Source organism: Dioscorea cayenensis, chromosome 8, assembly GCF_009730915.1.
Source record: "Dioscorea cayenensis subsp. rotundata cultivar TDr96_F1 chromosome 8, TDr96_F1_v2_PseudoChromosome.rev07_lg8_w22 25.fasta, whole genome shotgun sequence".
Taxonomy (NCBI): Eukaryota; Viridiplantae; Streptophyta; class Magnoliopsida; order Dioscoreales; family Dioscoreaceae; genus Dioscorea; species Dioscorea cayenensis.
Genome location: NC_052478.1, coordinates 21,020,770 through 21,041,115, shown reverse-complemented (window position 1 = coordinate 21,041,115; position 20,346 = coordinate 21,020,770). Strand labels below are relative to the sequence as shown.

Below are 20,346 nucleotides of genomic sequence, written 5' to 3'. Positions count from 1 at the left end.
CCAATAAGGTATATTGTTTGATTAAAAATTCCAGTTATAAATAAGTTTTTTTTAAATAAACTTAAGTTTAATTTTAGTTTTGAAATTTGAACTAAACAGATCATGTAGTGAGGAGGACTATTCAATTTCCAGAATCACTTATAGGCGATGAGTGTGACACAAAGACTCAAGCCCTAGCTCTGACAGCTGACTAATTTTTTTTTGTTTTCTTCTATTCTTCCTAGGAGGACGATTATTTGTATGTTGATATGTGTTTTGTTTTGTCTATTTTTTGTTTTCATTTCTGGTGGATCTATGTACCTTTTTCCTGTTGTTTACATGTTTGTGATGTTTTGTTTTGGTTTTTTAAGAAAATTGTGATTTATCCATTTTTTAAAATAAATAAATAAATAAAATCCTGCTTGAACTCTTGATACTTGAATAAGTTAAGCTTTAGTAAAGGTATCTTTAATAATTGTGTTTAGCATGTCGTTTTTGATTCTTATCATGATTGATTGTATATTTTTACTGTCTTAACAAGTGCATGAGTTAGTTATAGTGATGCTCATGTGAACCGGAGGGGAATGAAATTGTGATGGATGTACAGCAAAATGGACAAGGAAACAGCTCTTGTGATATCTGTGTATTGAGGATTGGCCAGTGGATTATATATTTTTATTGTCTTAACAAGTGTATGTAGTTTTGCCATTTACACACCTGCCTGAAATTTATTTTATTTTTCATTTCTAAAGATTAAAAATTTCTGCTTATGAATTTCTTGAGTGAAGAACAGATGCGGCAAGTATAGATTCTTATCCACCAAGAGCAAAGCCAATCTTCTTTTAATTTTTCTAGACCTTGATCATGGTTTCATACTTCATCATTTATGTGTTTTCAAGTGAAAGTTTTCAGTGATTTAATATTCTATATTGCATGATATAAATGACTATTCACTGTAATTTTACAAAATACAACTTCTTTGATCTTGGTTAGTTATCAGACGATCACTAGTCATTGCTCAAAAGTATTCACAACTTTTTATCTGAATGAATAACCTCAATTAGGTGAACACTTTAAGAATGTGCAGTGTGGTACTTTCCATCATCTTATTTTTAATCATAGGGAATTGATCATAGATCATCCTTTCTCTATAAACGACTTCACTAGAAATGTCTTCCATTTATTGTTTTTTGACTGGAGATTGGATAAGAATGGAATTTTCAATGTGAAGAATGTCTTCAGGACATTCCTGCAACCATAAGAAAAGGTCAATTGGACAAAACTAGTGTGGTTGGCTAGTAATATTCCAAGACATTCTTTTATTCTTTGGCTAGCATTACATAAAAGACTGTTGACAAAAGACAAATTATTCCAATGGAAGATAATAGATTCTGATTTGTGTGTGTTCTGCAATTCAGCTAAAGAGGAGATTGAACACTTGTTCTTTGAATGCAATTTTTCTAAAGCAATTTGGACCAAAGTACTATGGGTGAGCAGGGTGGAAAGAAGGCCTCTATTATGGACAAGAGAGATCAGTCGGTTTACTAGAAAAGCAAAAGGAAAATCCTTGTTAGCAAGGATACAGCTCTAGGGGCATGTGTCTACACTATTTGGAGAGCAAGAAATTATGTCATTTTTCCATAATCAAAATGTTAATGTAGAGGTGATTTTTGAGCAGATTAAGGAGATGGTGATATTAAAATATCTGGGCCAAATTTCCAAGGAGGCGGGTTCCGGGTTGTTATGCAAAGATGGTATGCTAGTTAAATGCAGGGGAAAATGCTATCTGCTGATCAAGTTACGTAGATGGAGAACAGGGCAAATAACGTAATGGAGGATGTTATAACGGTTGCTCGATGCTTATTGGCTATTAAAAGATGGATGACGTGGAGACCTGGTGGTATAAATGGGTTGGATGGGAAAAGAAAAGTAGGCATGAATTGTGGAGAGAGGGAGTGGAAGATGATTGGCAATAAATGAACGAGGTTATGGTTGGAGCAATGTTTTTAAAACTGGATCAGGAATGAATTGGCTTTCATATTTGGGACATGGATTGATCGGTTTGACCGGATGACCCGTTTCATTCTGGCCAGATGACACCATATATATATATATATATATATATATATATATATTATAAAATTATAAATATTTTGTATGACAATTAAATTATATATATTAAACTAACAATATGAAAAAAAATTTAATAGGATAAAAATGGTTCAAGTTTTTACAATCAAAAATAAAATCATAAAACAAAAATATAATCCCACATAGTTTTTCAAATTTTCAAAAACAATTCAAAATAGCTCAAAATTTAACAAATTAACCACGTCAAAGGATATCTAATTCCCGGAGATCTTGAGCTTCAAATTCCACTTACTTCTCATGCCCTTAACGTTTAGATTTTATATTTAGTTACCAATTCTACAAATTGAAGCATAATTATACAAAAATCCCACCTTAAACTCAAAACTCTAGCATAAAAGCTACTTAAAATCTTTTCCATCTTTTACTTATTATAAATTTATAATTCAAGCATTTGCACAAATGCTCAAAATAAACTTAGCAAAGCATGCAAACCCCAAGCTAATGAAGCAAAAATATCAACATATCCACAATCAGATAAGCAATGAAACAATTCGTGAAAATTCAAGAAAAATTTCATTGAATTGGTAACCACTCAAACAATGTATATCAAAATGAACGGAAACAAGATATCAACAGTTTACTAGTTGTTTCTGATAGACTACATGTACAGCTCACAGCTCACCAGCGGATTTCTCTCTAACCAAGTAGGATAGTTTTCAAATTGATTATTGATTGATTCTTGTTAATAAGCTTTCCAACTATCTCCTGTTGTACTCCTATATATGGTGCACCAATCAATGGACAATGTATCATCTCTCTTTTGCAATCAATCTTTCATGGTATTAGCATAAAATCATTCCTGCCTAGCTCATCTTCTCTCCCTACCCTCGTCATGGGCAACCAGCAACAGAAGCACCAGTGGATTCCGGCGGTGAACCACGTCGTCAATGTTAAAATTCACATCCCCTTCAACCTCACCTTCTCTCCCCCTAATTACACCACATGGCGCGAAACTATTCCTCATTCTCGTCAGTCGCTTCTCCCTCAAAACCCATCTAAATGGCCCCAAGCCGGCCGGCGCCTCTGGCGATTAGGACCTCGATGACTTCATTGTTGTCTCCTGGTTATACAACACGATCTCTAAAGAAATCTTGGGCATTGTCCTCAGCCTCGGCGCGGTTGCGCACATGATCTGGACGAGCATCGACGACCTCTTCCACAACAATAAGAAAATGCACATCCTCGCTCTCGAGGTTGAGTTCTGTGGAACATCATAAGGAAATTTACCTGTGTTACAGTACTGTCAGAAGATGAAGTCCCTCGCTGATACTCTCAGCGCCCTCGACCATGCCATCAGTGACAAGACTCTCGTCCTCACCATCCTCCGTGGTTTCACCAAGCATTTCTCGATAATATCCACCATCATCGCCACCAAGACTCCGTTCCCCGACTTTCTGGAGGTGCGTACACTTTTGCAGATGAATGAGGCATCTCACACCATGCTGGTGGCGGCTTCCACCACTCTCTACTCCTCTACCGGAAACCACTCTGCTCCGCGCACATACAACTACTCCACCAACCCCAACAATGGCGGTAGCGGCAGGGGAGGCAAGTACAAACCTAAGCCGAAGAAGGCCGGCGGAGTTGGAGGTGGCGGCGGTTCGCCTAGTGGCAGCAACTTTCAAGGTAGCTCAATCCCCTTCTTTAACCCTATAACCGGCACTTTCAACTCTGGCCGATGCCGACTCCTACGCACACATGGCAGACCCCCGCTTCTGTACTGGGCCAAGGCATCTTGGGCCAGCGCCAGAGTGTTCTTGCACCGAAGACCATCTGATGACAGCATAAGGTGGGCTGTCTTATGCGCTAGCAGGTTGGGATGCCAACGCCCTCATCCAAGCGATGAACACTATGAGCCTCCGTCCACCAAGCGGTTCTGACTGGTACATGGACTTCTGTGCATCCTCACACCTGTCTATAGACCCCGGTATACTCTCATGCTCCCTTCCTTCTTCTCACTCTCAACATGTCATTATTGGTGATGGTTCCCGTCTCCCCGTCACTACCACCGGTCGTACCGCCATTCCTTCCATTACCAAAAACCTTTCTGTAAACAACGTCTTAGTTTCTCCCAACCTCATTAAAAACCTAATCTCTATTTGTCAGTTTACTACTGATAATTTTGTTCTGTCGAATTTGACCCTTTTGGTCTTTCTATGAAGGATCTCCAAATCGGGACCGTGATTCTGAGATGCAATAGCTCCGATGGACTCTATCCCATACATATTTCTGCACCATCAGCGCCTCATGCCCTTACTACTCATGTATTCTCTGAAAAAACTTTGGCATCGTCGGCTAGGTCATATCGGCCATTTGGCTCTCTCTTATGTAGCAGATTCATCTCTTATTTCATGTAATAAGTGTATGAGTCGTGACATTTGCCATGCTTGTCAAACTCGGTCGACACATTCGTTTGCCTTTTAGTTTATCTTTTTCTCGCACTACTAAGGCTTTTGAACTTATACACTGTGATCTTTGGACCTCTCCAATTCCTAGTATTTCTGGCCTAAAATACTATCTTGTTTGTCTTGATGATTTCACACATTTCTTATAGACTTTTCCACTGCGTTTCAAATCCGATACCTTCCCCACCCTCAAACGATTTATCACTTTTGTCTCCACCCAATTTCATACCACCCCACAAACCATATAGTCCGACAATAGAGGCGAGTTTGATAACCTCCACGCCTGATAATTCTTCTTAGACCACGGAATCCAACTTCGTTTTTCGTACCCCCAACCTCACAACAAAATGGCAAGGCTGAACGTGTGATTCGCTCCACAAACAACATCATCCGCTCCCTTCTTTTCCAAGCCTCTATGCCTACATATTATTGGGCTGAAGCTCTATCCACTACCACTTATCTTTTCAACCTGCACCCTACCAAAACACTCTAAAATCACAGTCCTTTCCACTATTTACACAACCTAATATCCTCCTATAACCATCTCCGTGTCTTTGGATGTCGATGCTACCCCAACCTATCTACCACAATAGGCCATAAGCTCGCTCCTCGCTCTTTCGAATGCATCTTTCTTGGCTATCCCATAAACCACAAGGGCTACAAATGCCTTGATCTCCAAACATACAGCGTCATCCTCTCCCATCATGTCATTTTTGACGAGGACTCCTTTCCCTTTGCAAAGCAACAAAATCCACCCCAGCTAGCTACACCTTTCTTGAGCACAATAACCCGGTTTTATGGTCTCTTTTAAGGTACATCAATAACAGGTGGCTGCCATTGTTGCTTTAACAGGGACGACACCAGCCGCCTCTGGTGAACCTACTAAGTCTTCGCCTCCAGCACTAGCGGCGCTGTTACCCACCGTGACCCTCTCCGCTGGGCCACATAGGCCACTCACAGAAATCATTGCGCCCTCCACCATCATGCGTACCAAACCCATCGTCCCGATCAACAATGCGCACACTATACGGACTCGAGGCAAGTGCGATGTGCGTGTCCTTCCTCCAGACATCCTCGACCTCAACGTCGACATGCTTTTGCCGATTCCTGAGGCCTATTGTAGTGCTCTCAAGGGCCCAAATGGAGAAATGCCATACTTGACGACTTCCATGATCTTATCGCCAACAAGACATTAACTCTCGTTCCTCGCCCAGCTAACGCAAACATCATCACCGGCAAATGGATCTTTCATCACAAGCTCAACTCCGACGGATCACTCGCTTAATACAAGGCCCGCTAGGTTTCTCCATGGCTTATCCCAGCAACCCGAGTATCGACTATGATGAGACCTTTAGCCCGGTTGTAAAACCGGCCATGACCCGTACGGTCCTCTCCATCGCTCTCGGCAGCGATTGGCCTGTTCATCAACTTGACATGAAGAACGCCTTCCTACATGGGATAATGGAGGAGACGTTCTACTGTCAACAGCCTCTTAGCTTTGTCGATGACCCTTTACCTGACCATGTGTGCTGTCTCAACAAATCTCTTACTGGCTCAAGAAAGCTCCTTACGCGTGGTTCAACCGCTTTGCCACATATGTCATCTCCATCGGCTTCGTCGCTTCGAAGAGTAACCCGTCCCTTTTCATCTACACCAACAGCGCGGACACCGCCTACTTACACTTGTATGTCGACGACATCCTTCTCTCAGAAAACTCTCGTCCCTGCTGACCTCTATCATTGAGCTTCTCTGACGGGAATTCTCTATGACCGATCTTGGTCCCATTCACTACTTTCTCTGCATCTCCATCAAATGCTTGCCCCATTGTTTTTTCCTCTCGCAAAAGAAATATACGAATGAGATAATAGCCCAGGCAGGTATGGACTCATGCAATCCGTGCACCATGTGGATGGATACCTGAGTCAAGCTCCCTGCCTGTGTCAGCACCCAAATTGTCAACGCCACCCTCTATAGGAGCCTCGCCAGTGCTCTCCAGTACCTGACATTCACTCGTCCTGAAATCACACATGTTGTCTAGCGGGTTTGCTTGCATATGCATGATCCTAGGGAGTCGCTTCTCAACCTTGTCAAGCGCATCTTGCGCTACCTTAAGGCACCGCTGCTTTTGGTCTTCAACTCATTGCTTCCACCTGTACTCATCTAGTGGCCTACTCCGACGTTGACTGGGCTGGGTGTCCGGACACCTACAAGTTGACCTCCAGCTATGCCATCTTCCTCAGCAACAACCTACGATATCCCGCTCGAGCACCAAAACGGAGTACCGTGGCGTTGTAAATGTTGTCATCAAATGTTGTTGGCTTCGTCAACTTCTCACCGAGCTCCGTCGACCAACGCAGAATTCTACCATTGTCTACTATGACAATGTCTCTGCCGTCTATCTCTCCACAAGTCCGGTTCAACATTAGCGAAACAAACATGTGGAGATTGATCTTCATTTTGTTCACGATCGCGTTGCCTTCGGTGACGTCCGCGTGCTACATGTTCCCTCGTCATCACAATATGCGGATATCTTCACCAAGGGAATACCCTCTACACTCTTCCTCGACTTTCGATCCAGTCTCAATGTCTGCCATGCTCCCAGTTGACACTGAGGGGGTAATAGACTGCCTATACAACTCACAGTTCATCAGCGGATTTCTCTCTAACCAAATTAGGATAGTTTTTAAATTGATTATTGATTGATTTCTATTAATAAGCTTTCCAACTATCTCTTGTTGTACTCCTATATATGGTGCACCAATCAATGGATAATGTATCATCTCTCTTTTGTAATCAATCTTTCAATTTTGATCCTAATAACCTTGTTCTACTGGGGCTGCTTGTCGGAGGCAAAGCTCTGTAGATCTAAAATGCCTAAAAAAACAAAGAGCAAAAGGTTATGGAGAGAAAGGAAAGGATGGAAGCGTTGATAGAGAAGGGGAATTGGAGGAAAGGGAGAAGTACCATGGCGAAGACGTGGGCGACGATGAGAACGACGACGAGAGGGACAAAGTCGAGGAATCTAACCCCTCTTGAGCGCGACAGCGAGCGAAACACGAATTTGGTTGAGATTTTGTGAGGCTGAGAGAGGCTATTAACCTAATGTTTTAACCAAAAAAAAAAAAAAATCTTAAAACCGGGGTCAACCCGGTTCTGGTAAAACCGGCCGGTTCGCTGGGTTTGACTAGTTTGACTGGGTTAACTTCAGGTCAACAATTTCAAAAATACCCTTACCAGCATGCGGGCCGGTTCCCGATTCTTTCGGTCCGACTAGCTAATCCGTTCCGGATTTCAAAACATTGGGTCTAAGTGCTTTCATGGGTGTCTGTGTTAATGGGAAAAGGCTGGCTCCTGTCATTAATATTTGTGTGGATTATACTTCCTCCTTTCCTTTTTATCTGTCGTGTTAACTGAATATCACTTACCAAGAAACTAAATTATTTCACAAAATTTTATAGAAAATTAGTTATTTTTCAAAAATTACCCCTAATTTATATCTTTATATTTCTCTTTCATATTTAATTCTAACGAGAGAGTTGAATGGAGCGTTAAGGGTTATTTTGAAAAAAAAATAATAAATATTTCTTGATGTTAGAAAATGACAGATAAAAAAGAGCATGAATTTGTGACAAATAAAAAAACAGAGGGAGTATCATGTTTTGGAAATACCATATTTTGGAAACGGTATATTACCCGAATTGGTCCCTCTACTTTTCACTATCTTCCCTTTTGGTCCCACTACTCAGAAATACGCCCTACTAATCCCTCTACTCTTGAAAAGGACCCAATTTAGTCCTTCTACCCTTAATCTCTTCCCATTTAGTCCCTCTACTCTTAAGAATACAGCCAATAATTGGCCTATTTTAGTGTAAAAAGGACTAAGTAGAATCATTTTTAGGAGTACAGGGATTAATGGGGCGCATTTCTGAGTAGAGGGACCAAAAGAGAAGAGAGAGAAAAGTAGAAGGACCAATTTGGGTATTATACTTTTTGGAAACACCATGTTTGTAAGGTTGAGCTTAATAAATATATTTTGGTCTAGTTTAAACAAAAAAAAAAAAAGTGATAATCACTCGAATTTATTTTTCTTGATTTGATCTGTGCTTTATTTGATATGAATCTTCTCAAAGATGACCTCAATACAAATGAATAACTAAATTATTTTTACAAAAAATTTGGATGAAATTTCTGTTCTCTAATGCAGTTTTATGAGGCATACAAGTATGATAATTATATAAATAAATATTGCTAAAATATAAATATATGTTTTGATAAATAGTGTTTTTGGCTTTCTTAAATGCTTATAGGGCCATACCCAAGAGTTATCCTGCCAATCTGTTCTTACAAGAATTAATTGTTGATGGGTATTATGAATAGGAACAATACATTAACATAAGTCATTTATGCACGTTAGGTTGGATGAAATTTTTCATGAAACTGATTATTAACAAAATATAAAATAATAAAAAGAATTATATTTTAAAAAATATATACTATTATTTACACAGCAAATTTTTCAAACACTTACTTTTTAAAGAATTGATAAATATTAGTTTAAAGATGTCTATGAAAGTAATGCTTGAATATTCTTTGTTTCCTGTCTATAGGAAGCAAAGAATGGTCAAGCATTACTTTTAAGGGGAAATTGGTTATATTATATACCCCTCAAAATCCAACAAAATTACATATTTTTGACCCCAAAACATCATAATTACATGTACACCACTGGAAAATAAGATGAATTACGGATATACCCCTGCTGTTAGTAGGGGTGAGCAAAACCGGATACCCGATCCGATTTTAAAAACCGGATAGGGTATCCGGTTTTTCGGAACGACAAAAACTCGACCCGTATTCGACCCGGTTTAAACCGGGTACCGAAAATCGGGTACTCGGTTTAAATCGGATCGGATATCAGATATCCAGATCCGAATGTAAGTTTTATCTACAGATTTGTTTTATATAACAACATTACACAAAAAAACAAATATGAAAAACTTACAACTTAGCATTAAACTCTTATATTATTCTTCACACGATAAAAGTCATAACAAAAACAATAAAAAGTTTTATCATAGATTAGGCATTAAAAAAAAAAAATCCAAATAACTTCTGAAGTATCAAGCGTCTCATCTATAATGATCATTAGTTGCTAGAAAGAAGAGACATGGGGTAATGGCTATCGGTGAATGGGAGGCAAAGATTTGAAATATTTTATTTTTTACTTTTAACCACTATAAAATTTTATATATATATATATATATATATATATAACTATATGAGTATATAACTCTTTAAGTTATTTGATTAGGCATTTGAATTATATTTTTTTTTTAACCTTTATAAAATTTAAATTTATTATATATATATATATATATATATATACATATATATATATATAACTTTTAAAAGGTTGAGACGAGGGATTTGGATTTTTATTTATCATTTTTACTTTTTTAGACCATATAAAATTTAAAATTATTATATATATATAATATAATAAAAATTAAAAACCGGATTGAATTTGGATACCTGATTTTTAATTTCTCTCGACCCGGATCTGACTCGGTTTGCATCTAAAAAATTCGGATCGAGTACCCGATCCTTTTTTTTTCGGATCAAATGCCCAAAAAATTAGGGTAAAAAAATCGGATAACGAATAGGATCATCGGATCCGGATTATTTTGCTCACCCTTTAAGTTTTGGGGACAGAAATTAACGATATCATCTTAATAATGGTTAAAACATGGGTTAAAGTATGTAAAATATTAAAAATACCCTTACATAGCCTCACTCTCTCTCACCCATCCAACCCTAATTCACACTCACCCTCCACACTGTCCAAGCTCTAAAGGATTAAACCATCTCCTTCCTCTCCGCCGACGGCCGCATCATCCCAAAAGTCCCTCTCCGCCAACAACTGCAGCATCCCGGAAATCTCTCTCCGCCAACGGCCGCACATCCTGGAAATCTCCATTATTATGGATTAAACCATCTCCTTCCTCTCCGCCGACGATCGCATTATCCCGAAGTCCCTCTCCACCAACGGCAGCTCCAAGCCTCCTCCCTCTCCACCGAAGGGTATAACTGTCATTTTGCATATTTGTTGTTAGTTAAGATTTTAACCTCAAGGTTGTATATGCAATTATGCATATTATTCAAGGGATATATATGCAATTATGTTTTATTCCGGGGTAAATATGTAATTTTAAAAATATTCAAGGGTATACTTTCATAAACCTACTTTTAATAAAATTGATAAAAAGAAATCACCATTAATCCCTTCCCTTTTCCTTCTAATAGATTTACCGAACTTTCTACTTTGACTATTTGCCTTTATTAGGCCGGAATAGAATTAACATTTAGGCTGTAACTAGGGGTAAAAGCTGTAGTTGGGTGTTTTCCTCTCTATCCATTTATATATCATTTTGATATATTTTTTCAATTTTCTCCAATACCTTAAACTTATATTATTATTGTAGATTATATTGGAAGAATATCCTAATAACTTAGATAAAATAATATAATTGTATATAAGGCTTTGGCTCATTCATTTTGAGTTGTTTCATATTGAGCTCATGAATTGAAAGCAATTATTTTGTGATGTGAAATACATATACATTTTAATTATTACATCAATAATTATTATAGTTATAATAATGAGGTTTTAAATAATTTAAAGCTTTAAAATTTATGATGAGATTTTAAAAAAAAAATTACAAATAGATGTCAAAAGTTAAGTGGCATAACATGTTCTTGATAATGTTTGTTATTATGTTGTAAGTATAATATTAGAGCGATGTTGTTTTTACCGAATCAATTTTGCCAATAGGTTTTCCAATTGACGTGATGCCAACTTGTCATCCGCATCATCATCCACGTCAAGTTTTTTATATAAACTTCAAATTTAAACTTTAAAAATCCTTAAATTCTTAAAAAATTTAAAAAAAATATATAACCAAAAATATTTAATTTATTTTTATTATTTAAATCTTAAATTTAAACCTTTAATCGTAAATGATAAACCAAAAACTCCCTCCCTAAACCTTACAAAATTTGTGGGATTATGGTTTATTGTTTAGGGTTTAGGGCATAGGATTTAAGGTTTAGGGTTTACAATTTATTATTTAGGGTTTAAGTTTTTAAATTTTTAGATATATATTTGTAGTATTTGGGATTTAAGTTTTTATATATGGTTTTTATATATATATTTAAATTTTAAGAATTTTATGATTTTAAAGGTTTAAATTTGAAAGTTATATAAATAATAATAACGTGGATGGTGATGTGATGACAAGTTTGCATCACGTTTTTATATATGGTTTATATATATATTTTTAAATTTTAAGAATTTTAGGATTTTAAAGGTTTAAATTTGAAAGTTATATAAATAATAATAACAACGTGGATGGTGATGTGATGACAAGTTTGCATCACGTCATTCAATAGACCTATTCAGAAAATCTATTCGGTAAAAATAACATCCATCTTACTCTATATATATACATGTTAGTTACTTGCATTAGACTGAACCTTTTAACTTTCTCAATTTTTTCCTTCAATTTAGGCTTGACTGCAAACACACCTACAAATCAAATTGACTAAGCTTTTTGTCATTTTTATTGGCCATATTTTGTATTTTATTTAATTTTTCTGTTTTGTAATCAACTAGTCAAATTTTATTTTTATGATAAAAGTGACAAGAGCTATATACATCAAGGGCATGCGCATGAACTAGAAATTAATCGTCCAACCCGCAAACACTCAGCTAGGGATGAAGGATTGGTCTGTTAGCCAAACCCACAACTGAGGACCCATTACTATTATTATTTTCAATGAATCTTGAACTTGGAAACCTTTTGAATATCCCACTCTCGTTTTCTGCAATAAGGTCAAGTTCCGCTAGGCTATAAGCTATTTAGTCAGTTGGTCAAATTTGATATTTTGTAGCTATTTCAGTTTTTTAATATATTTGTGCTTTGTTTATAATTATTAAAAAAAATTCAGGGACTAAATTATATATTAAAAAAATGGAGTTGCTTCATAATTCATCAACAAACAAAGACTTTGGAATTAATAAAAAAAAACATCGGATCTCTCTGCAAAAATTCTACAACCCTAGAGAGCTAATAAATACATGGGAGTCTTGATGATGCCTTCTCCCATTTCTCTGTTTGTTCTATGGAGAGCTGCTGGAGCAGGATAACGTCAGCGGTAATCCCGCGGGGCATTGTATCGGTCCCAGACTCCTAAGAATGGGAGTGGGGCGGGGAATCCCCGTTCCCCGAGGGGCCCCGCCCCGACGGGGCGGGGATTCCCCGAAACATCCCCCCGCGGTGCGGGGAGCAGGGAACCCCGTGCGGGGAACCCCGTGGGGAATTCCCGCGGGGATTCCCTAAAAAAATATATTATATATTTTTAATATATTTATTAAAGATTATTTCAACATTAACATAATATTATATATATATATATAATCAATAAATATTTATTTGTTAATATTTTTAGTTATTATTATGGAACTCACAATTATTTCATACAACTTATAAACTATTTAAATTTATATATTTCATTAAAACATATTTATTTAATAAAATCTTAAATTATTTTAATAAAATTATTATATAATATATCTACAAAATTAAAATTCAATCTTCTAATTTTCAAATTTCTAATATTCATAAAAACTAATTATTTATTTAATTTAAATGAATTGCATAATTAGGTAATTGTCTAGATTTTTTTATTCAAATATCCATGTGTTGCTACATATAAGAGAGTACTGACATATTATTAGATCTTCAATTTTTATTAATCATTGGATTCTAAAGTTATATTCTCCCGAAAACTATCTCACATGATGAAATTACGGATGTGAGAATTAAGATAATTTTATAGAAAAATGTGTGTTCATATCAAACTGTTAAATTAACTTTATATATATTTTCGAGTGTCGGTTTTTCATAAAAATATAACAAATATTGTAATTTTTACTTTTTGCACGAAATGTGATTATAGCAAAAAAATTTTTGTTCACTATAAAAATTTTTTTCACTACAAAAACACCAAACGACCAACCAACCATTTGATGCCAAATCTCATGTATAATAATCCATCATTAAATATTTTTTAATTTAGTTTTAAACTTTATGTTATTTGTACCTTAATGTTGTTGTTTCATCAAACATTAAATTATGACTTGTTAGGAGAAATATTTTGTGTGAATTTTTATTTTATATATGATGTACGTATGTTGTAAAAAAAAAACTTTGGTTGGGAATTTTTATTTTATTTTATCATACATTATATTTTTTATTTTCAATTGTATATAGCATCTTTTAGCATGTGTAACATAAATGCATTAGAAATATTATAGTTATTTATAGAAAAATTTTATATTAATGTTTTGGGCGGGACGGGGATTCCCCGTGGGGCGGGGATCCCCGCGGGGGAGTGAGCGGGGGAGGATTTTTCCCTCGCGGGAAATTTTAACTGGGGAATCCCCGCCCCGTGGAGAGCGGGGATGGTGACGGGGATCCCATTCCCCGCCCCGCCCCGCCCCACCTCCATTCCTACAGACTCCTTGCTCGTCGTTCTTCTTGGCTACTCGTTCTCCTCCCAGTTCATCCCCATTGGGCCTTATCTCGTTCCCTATCTCACCTCTGTCAAGGCCTTCTCCAATTTTCAGGTTCTTCTTGTTTGATTGAATTTCGTTGCCTTTTTTATTGATTTTCATGAAGAAAGTGGGAAAAAATCAGCTCTTTCATGTTTAGTTTGAGGAATTCTATTGAGCGCCTCGCTTTATTTATTTTTTATGCATGCTATGCTTTTTTGCTATCTCCTTGATTGATTGATTGATTGCACAAAGAAATTGGTAGATTTTTCAGGGTTTTTGATCTTGTGGAGAGATTTATCAGGCACTTGTGCTTTATTATTTGTTGTGTTTTCAGATTTATTGCTTAATGTTGTTGTATAGTCATTGGATGGGGAAAATCAGGTTTTTGATGTTTGGTGAATGAGGAATTCTATAAAGCATATTGCTTTTTTTTTATTTGTATACACGCAATGTCATCCTTTTAGTTTTGTTGTCTCCTCTTTGAATTTCACAAAGAAACAGGTTTTTTGATGCTTTGTGAGTGAAGAATCTACTGAGCACCTTGATTTCTTGATTTTTATTCATTTCATGTTATACGTCCTGCTAAGCTTTGCTGATGTTTCTTACTTAAATTTGTTTTCTCTTTACTTGGTTTTGTCAAGAAAATGTGCAAAGGAATTGTATGGTTCCATTGAATTTTATTAATTTCTTGCACTCTGGAGATTGAGTTACTTTATAAAAAATCTTGAGTTGTTTATTTTTATGTGACCCCATGCATTCTCTTGATTGTTGGTGATGTTTCTTCAAGGGCGTGTATACTTGTTTTGCAGATCACAGTGGATGTATATCCGATAAGTGTCTACACTCAACTTGTTTTCACATTAATCTTGGCACCTGCATGTTTTTACCTTTCTCACAAAGGTGTTGTAATTCTTGGTAAGAATTAAATTTATTTTTTCGCTTTAGTTATATCTCTCCTGCAATCTGTTTTCCCCTTTTTTTGAGGTTCTAGCTGTTTTTGTATAACTTATAATATCTACTGCTGGCACTTGATACACATGCAATGTATATGCATGAATCTTTGTATGTGTATGTGTACTTCACACTAACACACATATATATAATTTCAGATATGTTTGTATATGCATGTGCATAGCATATGATTGTACACCTCATTTGCACATGACACATGGATATGTATGCATATGGTTCGTGCATATTTGTGTGCGGATACCTCCACAAGCTAGTGTATGTTTCAAGAATTGGTGTTCGGTTTGCAGTTACTTGTAGAGTTGATGGCACTATATGAAACAATATAAAGTTGAACAATTGCATTATGTGTATGTGGTTTGTATGCATTTCCATTTTATGACAATGCATTTTCATTTAAATGTTTAAAACTATAACATATTTAGCCCAACCCTGTGTATCTCTCCTCAATCTACTTCTCATAAAGTTTTTATGCCATTGCAAGGCTCTACCCTCCAAATGTAAGGAAGCAATCTTCACTTTAGATTCATCTGGAGGTTCATCAAACTCATAATACTGATCATATTTAAATAGGCATTCATGCAATGCCTCACCATTAAACTTAGAAAATTCCAACCTGGTCAACTTAGGTAGATTTGATTTAATACCAACAATATTCTTTAATGGTTTAGCAAAAATTGATGAATTTCTAGCAAGATTAACACTAGATACTGATTGATGAATTGCACCCTTGTTGAGAGAGTAAGATGTATGTTGATAAAGGCAAAGTTGCCTAAGGCATTTTATTGTGAAGTAGTCAGGGTTGCCTGTTATGTGTTAAATAGGTTTCCATCATTTACATTGGGTTTTGATCTACCAAAGAAGGTGTGGTCAGGTAAAGACTCTTGTTACTCACATTTGAAGGTCTTTGAGTGCAATGTCTTCATGCATGTACCTAAGGAGCAGAGATCAAATCTAGATAGCAAAGCTACTCCATGTGTTTTCATGGGCTATGGCGTTGAGGAGTTTGGCTACAGGTTGAGGGATTTAGAAAAGAAAAGGCTTGTTAGAAGCAGGGATGTGTTTCATAAGCAGGAAACAATAGCAAATTGTGAGAAGACAGAGAATCCTGCTCGTGCTATTGTTGATGATAAATACTCTACATCAACAATTATTCCATTAAGAAGTGCCACAGGTGATGGAGGTGAAGAGGAGACAGAATATGGTACAAATAAGGCAACTATAGTTATTGATCAGTTTGATGGTGATGATGATATTGCACAACCAGATGCAGTGGGTGTTGAGCAGGGGGAGTTGTCTCCATTACTTAAGACTACAGAGCCCCAAGTCGGAGATCTACTAGGGAGAGAGTACCATCCACGAGGTATCCTAGTTCTGAATATTTATTTCATGCTGAAGAGAGCGAGCCAGAAAACTATGAAGAGTACAATCCTTTTCAGATAGGGAGTGTTAGTTCGAAGCTATGCAAGAGGAGATGAATTCCTTGCAGAAGAATGGCACCTATGATTTGGTTGAGCTTCCAGAAGGTATAAGACCACTTAATAATAAGTGGGTCTTTAAATTGAAGAAAGATGGTGACAAGCTAGTCAAGTATAAAGCCCGAAACTTGGTATTGAAAGGGTTTGCTCAGAGAAAGGGCATTGAGTTTGATGAAGTTTTCTCTCCAGTAGTAAAGTTGAGCTCTATACGGGTGGTACTTGGACTAGTAGCAAGTTTGAACCTTGAGATAGAACAACTTGATGTAAAGACAGCATTCTTGCATGGAGATTTGCAAGAAGAGATTTACATGACCCAGTTTGAGGGTTTTTAGGTCATGGGGAAGGAGGACATGGTCTGCAAATTGAAAAAAGAGATTGTATTGCTTGATGCAAGCTCCAAGGTAGTGGTATAAGAAATTTGACTCTTTCATGGAGAGTCATTCTTTTAGGAGAACAGATGGAGATCCATGTGTCCATTTCAAAACATTTGGAGATGATTTCATTATTCTCTTGTTGTAGGTTGATGATATGTTGATAGTTGGAAGAGATGTTGAGATGATTTGCAAGTTGAAGGGTGATTTATCTAAGTCTTTTGATGTGAAAGACTTAGGTCCAACAAGACAAATCTTGGGGATGAGCATTGTAAGAGATAGGAAGGCTGGAAGTTGTGGTTGTCACAGAAGAAGTATGTTGAAAGAATTTTGAAAAGATTCAACATACAGAATGCTAAGTCGGTTAGCATGCACTTGCAAATCATTTCAAGCTAAGGAAGATTTATCCAAAGAATAAACAAGAAAAGGAAGGAGTTTCAGCTGTTCTTTACTCCTCTGTAGTTGGTTCATTGATGTATCTCATGGTTTGTACATGACCTGATATTGCTCACGTTATTGGTGTTGTGAGCAGATTTCTTTCTGATCCAGGAAAGAAGCATTGTAATAAGGTGAAGTGGATTTTCAGATATCTGAGGGGCACCACATATATGAGTTTGTGCTTTGGGTCTTCAAAGCTAGTTCATGAATGGTTTACAAATGCAGACATGGCAGGTGATCTTGATGATAGGAAGTCTACATTAGCATATGTGTTTACTTTTGCATGTAATCTATTTCATGGCAGTCTAAATTGCGGAAGTGTGTAGTCTTGTCGACTATAGAGGCAAAGTATATTGCAGTACTGAAGCTAGCAAGGAGATGCTATGGGTGAAAGGTTTACTTATTGAATTTGGAGTGAAGCAAGAAGAGTATGTGGTGTTTTGTGATAGTCAAAATGCTCTTGAATTAAGCAAGAACACTATGTACCATGCACGAACAAAGCATATTGATATCCAATACCATTGGTTGCGGATGGCAATTCAGGATCAACAATTACAATTAAAGAAGATCCACATTTCACACAGATGTGAACACTAATGAGTGTACAACATGCATATATTTTATATCAATTTGTACACTCATTCGGCATGTAATTGTTAAATATATGATTGAATTGGTGCTTAATTCACTTATGTTTTGTATTTAGGCTAAAATGAGGACATATTAAGTAAGACGAATAAGTTTAAGGCGATTTGAGCTAATTTTGGAAGAAGAATAGAGCTTTTTGAGTAACTTACGGGCGAGTTTACGAGTGCTATTACGGTGTGTTACTGTAGCAGTGAAATGTTTATGTACTGTAGTAAATCACTATTTACATGCATTGTTACGGTTGTAAGCTCCAACCTGAGAACCTTATTGGCAAGGTTATGGCCGTAAGCCCTGGGCCATAAGTGGGTGCTGTAGTAGCACACTGTTATGATTATCGTAGCAAATTACTATTTATAGGCACTGTTACGGGCTGGTTATGGCTGTAAGCCACAACCCGAGAATCTTAAGGATAACTGTTATGGCCGTAAGAGTTTTTGTAGCGGCCATAAAACCCCCTAACTCCTAAGTTATAAAAGCCAGAAATTAGAGCTTTTGGGGGCTTCTTCTCTATTCTTTGGCCGCCCTTTGGGCGGTGATTTTGGGGGTTTTCATTCCATATCCTGCTGAAGAAGGAAGAAAACAAGAGCAAGAGATTAGGAGAAGGTTCAAAGTTTCAAGGGAGCCGTTCATGGAGAGATCTTGGCGGTGATTTTGGGGAATCTTCGAAGAACTCCATCCAAGGAGATTGCGAGCTTTAAGGGAGTTTTGTTATTCTCTTTATGTATTTTAATTCCTTTGGATTGTATTGTTGTTCTCCAATGATGGAGAACTAATTTTCATGGTGTTTGGGCATAGTTGAACTTTAGAGTTTATTTCTTTGATATTGATTGTTGGATCTTTGATGCTTAAATTATTTTCTTAATTACAATCATATCTATTAGAATCTAATTGCGTATTTGAATGCTTGGTTGCTAACGAGGCGAAAGCCCTAACTATCATGTTTGATGTGCTACGTGACACGGTGAAATACCCACCTAACATAGATGTGCTGAGTATAGGGTACTTTGGAGACTGTCTCCCTCAATTCTCCAGAGTGAGTTAATGGCAATCTCCGTACTTTTTGCAATCATGTGGAGTGAATTTTAGGAGAAAATCGCATTTCTGCTCTGTATTCAGATTATGGATAATCTCTCTTTTATAGGAAGATTATTACGTAAGAGATTGTCATAAGGTTTCATAGAGTGTTAATGTAATTGTGTGAATGTATGTATCAGCTCTGCACTTATTCAGTTACTCTTCGCCTGAGGAATCGGTGTTTAGTATAATTTTGGAAACCTCTCAGTTCAAATAGGATTGCATACCTAGACAACCTTTATTTTTATACTTCATAATCCTAAACGGATACTATGCCCGAACAATGTCTCTTCCCTTGATTTGTCTCCGGTTTTATTTTCACATTTCTTGTTTTTGCTTTCTTTTATTCACACACACTACTTCATCACTTAGGTTATTTTTTCGAAATTAGGATTATTATTAGTATTCACTTTTTTCCTTGTGGATCGACACTCTGTTTTACGCACACTTTATTACGCGATCGGCACGTACACTTACGTCCCTATTATTGACAAAGGTAACTTGTAAAGAGAAGTTACAATTGTGCAAAAGCTTGGCCGAGATGCATTCCCCAACCAAAATGAATGACTTGTGAGCAGGTTGTGGACAGTATCTCCCTCATACTAGGGCTGGAGGGGAAGATTGTAAGATGTCCCGCCCTTATTTGAAGCTTTAGAACATGTGTATAACTCAAAAATGAGTTTGTGCAGGAATTACTGTAGCAGTCATGCCAAGGGCATATGGGCCGCATACAGCCTGCATAAGGTTTCCCTAAAGCAGCTGAACGAAGAGGCTACTGAAGCAGTGGATAGTGTAGCAAAGTCACTGTATCAATAGTACTGTAGTTGCTGTGAGAGACCAAAGTTTCTGGAAAAGTCATGTGGGTGGCGGCATACGGCCCGCATCATGGTCGTATGAGATTTCCCAAGAGCATTCGCATGAGAATACTGTAGCATGTTATTGTAGAAGATCGCAAGAAACCCTCAAGTTTCGGGAAAAGTCATGCGGCATCATAGGGCTTCCAAGAAGGTGGGAAGTTGGCTAGGGCAAGTTGGTTTTTTTTTCCTTGTTGTGTGTTCTTCATTGCTCAAGGAAAGCAAGTTGTTGATTGTATGCTTCAATTTGCTAGATTAAGCTTGTTTGTAGCTTAAAGGAGAAGAAGAACACTATAGCTATTTATCATACCACTTGAATATTCTAGATTCTTGTGGTTTTTTCTCTTTATAGTGAAGAGTTTT

At 36.9% G+C, this 20,346-nt stretch overlaps 1 protein-coding gene across 1 annotated transcript; it reads left to right on the top strand.

Moving 5' to 3' along the window:
* The first annotated feature begins 2,962 nt into the window (after positions 1-2,962).
* LOC120267383 lies at positions 2,963-4,010 on the top strand. The gene is made up of 3 exons (XM_039275021.1): positions 2,963-3,098; positions 3,217-3,323; positions 3,369-4,010. The coding sequence occupies exons 1-3, from the start codon at positions 2,963-2,965 to the stop codon at positions 4,008-4,010; spliced, it is 885 nt and encodes a 294-aa protein (XP_039130955.1).
* Positions 4,011-20,346: the final 16,336 nt, after the last annotated feature.